The sequence below is a fragment of the Rhipicephalus sanguineus genome, chromosome 10, assembly GCF_013339695.2.
Source record: "Rhipicephalus sanguineus isolate Rsan-2018 chromosome 10, BIME_Rsan_1.4, whole genome shotgun sequence".
Classification (NCBI taxonomy): Eukaryota; Metazoa; Arthropoda; class Arachnida; order Ixodida; family Ixodidae; genus Rhipicephalus; species Rhipicephalus sanguineus.
In genome coordinates this window covers 23,217,970-23,227,077 of record NC_051185.1, presented here as the reverse complement: position 1 = coordinate 23,227,077, position 9,108 = coordinate 23,217,970, and the positions used below count along the sequence as shown (strand labels likewise).

General features: G+C 46.0%; 1 protein-coding gene across 1 annotated transcript in view; it reads right to left on the bottom strand.

Moving 5' to 3' along the window:
• Nucleotides 1-829: 829 nt before the first annotated feature.
• The window catches only part of LOC119407251 (myotubularin-related protein 14), a 34,887-nt gene continuing 26,608 nt past the window's right edge, over nucleotides 830-9,108 (bottom strand). The window contains exons 19-20 of the mRNA XM_037674130.2: nucleotides 7,063-7,170; nucleotides 830-5,192 (exon numbers count right to left, since the gene is read on the bottom strand). Of these exons, the coding sequence (XP_037530058.1) occupies nucleotides 4,994-5,192; nucleotides 7,063-7,170 (307 nt within the window). The 3' untranslated portion in view covers nucleotides 830-4,993. The remainder of the gene's footprint in view (nucleotides 5,193-7,062; nucleotides 7,171-9,108) is intronic.

Genomic DNA, 9,108 nt, shown 5'->3' with positions numbered 1-9,108 from the left:
ACTCTTCAATTACTGCATCGCCATCAACATCAACTTTAGTGGCGGCAACTTTGAACAAATGGGCACCCGAGAACGGCAGTGCATCTTGCGAGCGACTTTTAAAGAAATATCGTACACGCGCAGGTTAAAAATCACGTACGTGCCACTTAATCGCTGCGGAGTGCGTTTACAGCAAAGTCTTTTCGGGGTGTGCCGATTCAAAGCACGGTCTCGGCTAGTTAAAACCAGTCCTTTAAGCTTTTAAGCGGTCCACAGTGACCTTAATGGAGAGGGTAGCCGTATCGCGAAATCATGGGGGTCCGGGAGGAGGGGTTCAATTCTCCCCCACCCCCCTCGAAATGTTTACATTTTGAATGAATATGTATATATGCACACGTACAAATACACGCACCAACACATCTAAAAGGAGGTCGCACCTTCCCCCCTCCCCCCGAAAAAAAATTTCTAGCTGTAACCCAGCACTGCGCCCTTAAAACTTCTGTTAATCACAAGATGCCTAGCATAAATCAATGCAGGACACCACCTGTCAACCCAGCTCCATTGCCACGCCCCCCCTCACCCTTTTTAGAGGTTCCTAGCTACAGCACACCACAGGGACCTAAAGTTTGCTTGCTCCTTCAGCAAAACAAATAGCAAGCAAATTATTTTGCTGTAAGTGTACAGACCACAGTCCAATGTGGTCTTGAGCAGTCTCAAGGTGCCAGCTGGTCAAGGTGATACCTTGAGCACAAGTATAGGTGCTACAGGAAGAAAGTAAATAATGCAGGCAGACATTTTTTTTAAGAAAGTGAGCCGCTGCTCAGGCACCTTTATTACAAATTGCTCGTGTAAAAAAAAAAAACATCACACAAGTTCTTTGCAAAAGTTAGTGACAAGTCACTCGAGAAACTTTCTCGGCAAAAAAGTTAATTTGCAAGTGTTGGTTACAAGTGGAACAGAAGATACTCACAAAATGGAAGGAGGCTCTAGCAGCATTACTAGAGGTTCATATCTTTTTTTTTTTTTGGTCAACGTGCATTGCCACAACCGATGCTAGTTGATAATGATGACGATGCAAAACCGGCAGCTTCTCAAGCCACTCCACGGCACAAATGGACGTGCTTGTGAAGCACATAGAAAAAAGAATGCGCTGACCAGGCGTGAACTAGAAAGTTCGGGCATGTGCTAACCTGATGCCAAACCTCGTTTGGCATACGAGCCTTAGCAGACTGCTTGACAAGAGCCCGAAAAGCCGCGCGAAACAATGGCGCAGTTAGTGGCTGACTGATCACAGCCTGATGAGAGCGGTCGGACAACCGTATTGGCACGAATATAACACTTTTCTTTTTGTTCTTCTGCAGAAAGCTGTTATTTGGTGGGCCTGGCACCCATTCCATTTCACCCGTTCTTTATAATGGAGGCCAACTGCAACCGAATTCGTGACTGCGTAACAAAGCCTAGTTTCAGGTAATACACTAGTACCTAGGAGCATCGTGCAGCACTTTATTTTCCATCGATTTGTACTTCGAAATATTACATTAATAGACCGACTTGGTTTTATGGTGAGAGTAACCAACCCTTCGTTGTCCAAGAAAAAAAAGATGCGCACGCACAAAGTGTAGTGCACGAATTGGAAGACGCGACGAACAGTGCGAGGGAGTTCAACGAAATGTGTTCACCTGCGTGGTTCGATACGTTTACACACTCTAGCTACTCTGGCGTGTGCCCATTCGTTAAGATCTCACGGCCAAGTGAGGGCTTCGTACAATCTACGCTATTGCATCAATCAACGCCAGTGGCCTTACATTATGAGCCTACAAACGCGACCACATCATGTACTGTCAGTTTGTAACATAATCCTTATATATTACATTATACAATGTTTAAATTCTCAACAAGTCACATTTGTGCAAATACGGTACATTTCCGATATCGAAATGGCAGTGTATGAAAACGCACAGCACGAATGAAAATGACGTTTGCATGCGCACTGTGGGAAAGAATGTGCCAATGTGGAAGCAGCAACACCTCGCAAACGCGCGTAGCGAACGCGCCACCAATGGAAGTACAAAACCACAATGTTCTGGCACTATTTCTTCGAAAGAGCCACTTTGGGGGGCAAGATTTGCGTGAATCATCAAAACGTCCGTCAAGGCAACATGGCAAACAACAGGTGAGCAGTGTTTGTCGAAACTTTGGAAGCCACCGCACACGTCAAACTGCCCCCAGCGACATCTGATCATCCACTCTTGGTACACTTTCAAACTACTTTCAAACTAACGAGAGCACTTGCCACCACTGCTTACAGATCAAAGGTACCTGCTGAAACATTGCACTATTTCAGCTCCCCAAAAGTATGTGCTGATGCATCTCTGAACTTTAGTAGTGCTCTTGACAATTTAGACACAACTTTCAGTGACGTTCAGCTTTGAGATATGGCATAGGTTCAATAACAACACACAACTGCAAAGCCTTCAAGTACACACACCGTGTTTACCTCCAGAGCACTCCTCGGAAATGTGTCCCAGGCAGAAAGAACCCTCCACTCACAGCGTTCCAAATGAATGTCACATGTGCCCCATGACAATCGCCGAGGAGCGTTTATGAGACGTCTAGTTAAAGGGATACCAAAGGGAGATATTAAGTTGAGTTAGACTGAAACATTATGTTTGTGTAATAACCAGTTCGCTATTCCTGGCGAGAACAGAGCGTTTATGAGTGAGAAAACGTCAAAATTGAGAAATTGGAGGAGCACTCTCTCGCATCCTCCATGGGTGCCTCATTAAAATGACATCAGATCCTCAATCTTGATTACTTAATTACTACTACGGCTTAAAATGAAAATTACATAAATTTTGACAATATTTAAACGTGCAGTAAACCACTGTTGTGTCTATATATTGCAGCCACAGAGCTCTCGGACGCTCGCTGACTCACAGAAACAGGCAGCCGAGATGGTAACATCAAGCCCTCCGTTCGGCATGGACGATTCAAATGGAGCAACGGCACCAGGGTCTTTCAGTGACTGCTTTCGATGCAAAAAATTTGGTTTGTTGGTATGTAGAAAGCGCTGATGGACTTAAATGCAGAAAAATAATCAGTCTAACCTAACTTAATATTTTGCTTTAGTATCCCTTTAAGCCAAGAGATGGCATTGCAATTATTTGATGTGGCTTCACAACAGGCACGTGATACAATGAGAATGGGGATCACGTGACAATACGGTCACCTGTGCAGCGGCTTCAAAACGTTTTTTTGGCAAAAGCTGGATGCGTGTTAAGAAACGCGGAGATGCCAAGTGGGTCCGGAAGGCGCTTTATGAGGAGGGAGGGCCGCAGTTCAATACACACTCGAGGACGTAATCACACCTTCGCCCAAACCACACCGAAAAACACGTGCACGGGCTCATCCAGCATCGGAACACTTCTTCCAATCGAGAATCATAAGCTCTCCTTCCCCGCCTTACACACAAATGGCTGGAAGCAGCACAACCCTTTGGCACTGGTCAACGGTCCTCGAGATAAAGACGCAAACAAGGGGAATTGCATTGTTGATACATAAAAACAACTCTGAGCAAAGAACAGCGTGGTCTTCAAGACGGAAAAACCAACAGGCTAACCGTCGAGGCTCGCACCGCTCACTACAATCGCGGCCTTGCCGACTCCGTTGCCGCTTCCGCACTCGTCTCAACGTAACTTGTATAAACACTCGCGCAGCTGAAGACAGCCCGCCACAGACCGGTTGCATGATAAAACGATATGAAACACTACAAAATTCGTTAATGTACAAAGGGGAAGAACCCTTCTGGCACATTCCGTCTACGTGGGCAAGTGTGCGTGCGTTTGTTCAAACATCGCATAGCGTTTTCTAAATCGCACACACATGCCAGGCACGTATCACAAACAGTGGAAAGCAGACCTTCTCTGAGATAACGCAACAATTCGAGGCAGACATCACGCACCACGGTAGAGGCGGGTATCCACGTGGCAGCAAACTGGGGCAGTGCACTGCCTGAGCTATACAAATGTGATGCTAATGCTAACGAGATTTAAACGCAAAAAGAAAAACACGCGCTTTATGAACAGCGAGCATTTTCAAAATAGCGGCTACCATGATCTTTGCATTGCCAGGCAAAAAAATAAAGGATAGAAATACATGTAGAAATGCTATGTAAATTGCACCAGCTCAATCAAGAACCCATCTTTGGCATGTACAACTGAGTGGTCTATAAACCTTTCTCACTCGTTGGCCCATAACACAAACTGCACATTACTCGCTAACCTTGAGTACCAATCGATAACCTTGAGCACCGATTACCTTGGGCAAGAGCAAAACATTCCAGTTTGCAAATACAAGAACTCAATTCCACAAGAAGCAACTCATGTCACCTGCCACTAGACAAGATGACAGAGATGCCCCACAAGGTGTCCTGCCGTTCTCGTCCAAGATGTATAGGCCCCGCCTTCAAAGTCCATCTTTCTCGCAGGCAGACTGCTTCCAAGAAATAGAACGACGGTCCACGCATCTCTCTATCTCTCTATCACACATTCCTCAAAGCCCTGCCCACTCTATGCTTTGCGGTTAGCTGAAAGCACTGAACAGTAGACTGCGGACTACGACCTGTGCACTGCGATCCGCGGAATGCAGTCTGTTAAGTGCAATCACTGCACTCTACCGAAACTGTGAAACAACGTAACTTTTTTTCCCCCAGCCCTTGCATAGGATGTGCACACACACACACGCACATATGCACAGTCCGCCATCTTGGATTGTCCTTCCTTACTACAGGAATTGTACGAAGTGGTCCGCACATCACTCCAGAGGTCTTAGTTTGGCAGATCCAAGTTTGCTTCTTAGAAGCCCGAACGATGAACAGTCACCGGCACATAGTGCCGTACGACTGCTGTAGCGCACCCTCCGCACGCGTGCGGCCTCGGACGGTGCGTGGCGGAACTCACGTCGTTACGGAGCAGAACGTCTTCCCACTGAGTGCCGTTAGCGAGACACGGCGACACTAGGAGTAGAAGCTCTGTAGAACTCTGCTGATGCCGTCTGTCCGCGGAGTGGCTAGCCGGTCCGCCACGATGCTCAGGTAGATGTTGCTGACGATACGGCGCACCTCTTGCAACCGGTCACGCCGACGCTGCAGGAACTTGCTGCGCGGTAACGTCCGGTCCGGAAGGTCTGCAGGAGCGTCTAGGTGACGACTGCTTCTGGAAGGATAATAAACAAATGACACTGAAACTCACAAGCGTGCACGTGACAGCGGCTCTTTGCAAACCGCTGCTTCACATGCTAGAATCTGGCACTTACGCAATTCAAAGAGGGTGTTTCGCGTTCTTTTATTTTACATAAGTGCCATAATATTACATAAGTGATTAGACAAGTAAGCTGGATTAGAATGATGAAAAGTTCTGCTAGTTAGTAGAGATTTATTGTAGAAATGAAATTCCATGTGCAGACACAGACACAAGAGGGGGAAAACAGACAAGTGCCGTCTACCGATGGGACGTTCGCACTGTGGTGGAAAAGAAGGCAGCCACAAAACTTATAGTAAGCGCATGCTTAAGACTGGCAGCGCCTCTTATTATTCTGAGGCACATGTAAATCTATGTGGAAGATAACTGTTTAAATGGATACTGAACAAAACATGAAAAAAGTGGCGAAAGCGTCGAAATTCCACTCGGAAGATGCAGCTGTTACGATAAACAGAGTTTATTTCGCATATAAAAGCAGCTCAACTTTCACACTCAACGTGAACAACCACAGACGCTTGTCACATACAGCCAGCCAAGTTGTTGCATGCTTGGTGAATGACAAGCAAGCAATGAAAACATAAAAGCATGAGGGAAGTAAGGAAATGGTGTGTTGGCTGGGTGACCACTGCGGCAAGTCCGTCTGAAAGGTGCTTGCTCGACGCCAACGTTGCTACATACTGCAGCCATCAGCTTTAAGCCTGAGCCTGGCTAAACCTGCAAATTCCTCCTACGCAAGCCTCATTCTAAGAAACACTGTTGTTTTGCTTATTGCCCCATTGACATGCACATGCCATGGTTGGGAATCAAACCCATGACCTTGGAAAGGGGGGGGGATGGGTTAAGCAGCATGTAGTCGCTAAGCCAACCAAATGAGTAACAAGAGGTTAAGGATAGATAATGCAGAAGTTCAGGGGAACATGGAACTTTGAAGAGATGAAAAATTCTTGAACACGGGATGTCACTGCAGCCACATTTCCACAAGCGGTCTTGTCTTCTTCAAAGCAGCAACAGCGGAGCCGTTTCAACAAGCAGTATTTCCTTCAAGACAGCAACTGTGAAGCCATCGTTTCGACAAATGGTCTTGTCTTCTTCAAGGAAGCAACTATGGAGCCACTTCGACAAGCGGTCTCGCTTCTTCAAAGCAGCAACTGTGGAGCCCTTCCGACAAGCGGTCTTGCTTCTTAAAAGCAGAAACTGTGGAGCCATTTCGACAAGCGGTCTTGCTTCTTAAAAGCATCAACTGTGGAGCCCTTCCGACAAGCGGTCTTGCTTCTTAAAAGCAGCAACTGTGGAGCCGTTTCGACAAGCGGTCTTGCTTCTTAAAAGCAGCAACTGTGGAGCCGTTTCTACAAGCGGTCTTGTCTTCCTCAAAGCAGCAACTAAGGAGCCAATGTTTTGACACGCAGTCTTGTCTTCTTCAAAGCAGCAACTGTTGCTGCCTTCCTTGGAGAAGACAACACCGCTTGTTGAAACACTGGCTCCAGCGACACCCCTTGTTCAAAGATTTTTCATCTCTTCAAGAGGCTCACGAAGACAGATTGTGCACGAGAAAGGAAACAGCCATAGGAAACAAAGCACAAAGAACGGCAAGCAGGAACTACACCGCAGAGGAAACTGTAGATGGAGGATTATGATAGGTGCTGGGAGTTGATAAATAGTGAGAATGGCAAGCAGGAACTACATTGCAGAGGATGACAGAGATGAAGCCGTGTGGATGCTCTCGAAAAGTTAATAAGGAGAAAAGGCGAGGAAAACTTGAAAGGATTAATGAGAGGGAAGCAAAAGGGAGAAAGGGGGAGGTGTAGACGGAATCATGCTTTCTCACAGGCTACTCCGGCTGCTCGAAGAATTCCGGTTGAGTTCCCAAGCCGTGGGAGAGTCTCGGGCAGATGTTGAGCTGCGCACGGAGCCCGTCCCGTTGATGATCTGCCAACTGGCAAGGCAAGAAGAAAGGGGGGGAAAGGGGCCCGGACAAGCGGCAAACCAGTTTAAGGAATGCTGACTGTCAATGAACGAGACTGTACAGAATGGCAGAAAGAACAAGAAAAGCTAAAAAGACACATTGCAATAAAGGACAAATGATATGAATTCCAATAGAAAGGTCAGGAGACCAGGCACATGGTGTGGCTGACCTAGTACTAGCTCCTCTTCATCAATTTCCATTTCAGGTTCAGATAGATAAACTAGCGTGCATTTGGTGAATGATCAATCACATAAAATTTGAGCGACGGCTGTTGCTTGAGGCAATCCAGTGCACACATTTGCATCCTTGCCTGCAGTTTCCCTCCCCCCCCCCCCCCCCCGTCTCTATTCTCTGTTTTCTTTCCATGATTATGACATATGCATACAAGCCACGTCGAGTAAGATGACAAAAAAGTGTGAACACTATGTTTAACTTGCAAATTAGCAAATTAAACATAAGAAAAAGGGGGGGGGGGGTTGACAATGACACCTGGACAAAAGCTTCTTTTCGCAAATGTGCCATCACTTGAAACGCAAGCAAATGCACCCAAACTGCCCATTATCAAGAAACAGCAACCTGATGCTAGACGATGCAAATATTTTTTCTTAATGAAGAATGTAGCGTACAACTGCCTATGAAGATTTGCTAGATAAGGTGCATTAAAATGAACATATCTAAGCATTTTTTTTTTTCACATTCCTCTTTTACGTATTGTCACGACTGATAGTGCAAGAACTATGCCAGCTCCAACTATGGCTCATTCTCAAATTTGCTACTGTACCGTATTTACTCGAATCTAACGCGCACCTTTTTTCAGTAAAACGAGTCCAAAAATCGCATGCGCGTTAGAATCGAGTGCCGAAAAAAAAAAAAAAAAAGAAACTCGGTTATCATATTGCCATCGGCATTTCAAAATGGCCGCCTCCTACGCGCCTCGGCCATTGTTTCAGTTCGTACGTGTGCTGAGGCAGCGGCTGAGGAGCTCGTCATCCCGTTCTGCGTTCGCATCGACGGCATGGAAGTGCCGACTCCAAATACTCGACGAGTGCACCACGATGCCGCATTTAAAAGAAAAGTTATGGCATGTGCAGAGACGGACGGAAATCGGACCACATCGCGGTCGTTCGGAGTTCCCAAAACGTGCGTGTGAGACTGGCACAAACAGAAGCAGAAGGTTTTTTACAGCAAAGCTTCACGAAAAGGTTTCAGCGGTCCAAAGCAGGGCAGGCTTTCCGAAATCGAAGAGCGTTTACAGCGACAAGGTGTTGTCCGACAGTGACGAGGACTGATCCATTACGCGACTCATATCACCGCCGTAGTGGTGACAGTCTAGCGCCAAGGCCCGCTGTTTGACTTTGTGTTTGTTTGTTTTGTTTGGTTGCGACTTTGTGTTTGTTTGTGTTCTATTTTTTGAAACTTTAGTTCTTTAAAACCCAAATACTTGTTCTTCGGAATGTGCAAAGGTTGACTCCTTCGGACTTTTTTTTTGTTCTTTTCTCTCATGAAAAATGGGTGCGCGTTACAATCGATGTTTTACTCTTTTTCTTTTTTTCGGTCGCCGAAAACGGGTGCACGTTACAATCGAGGGCGCGGTAGAATAGAGTAAATGCGGTAATTCGAAGGGAAAAGCCTGGTTGGTCAGTATGTGCAACTAGTTAATCACATTAGCGTAGTTAATTGGGTATAAACAGACAGAACAAATAAAGAAAAGTATTAGACAAACACTAGATTCGTCTGACAAAATCTAGAACAACACATGCACATGCATCTACACACACACACACGCACACACACACACACACAAAAGAGAACTGGAATCATTGCACTTGAAAGTATAACAATTAAAAGTGAAAATGTGTTGTCGGTTTGAACTATTCATTAGGATACACCCATGAAATACTTTTCTTG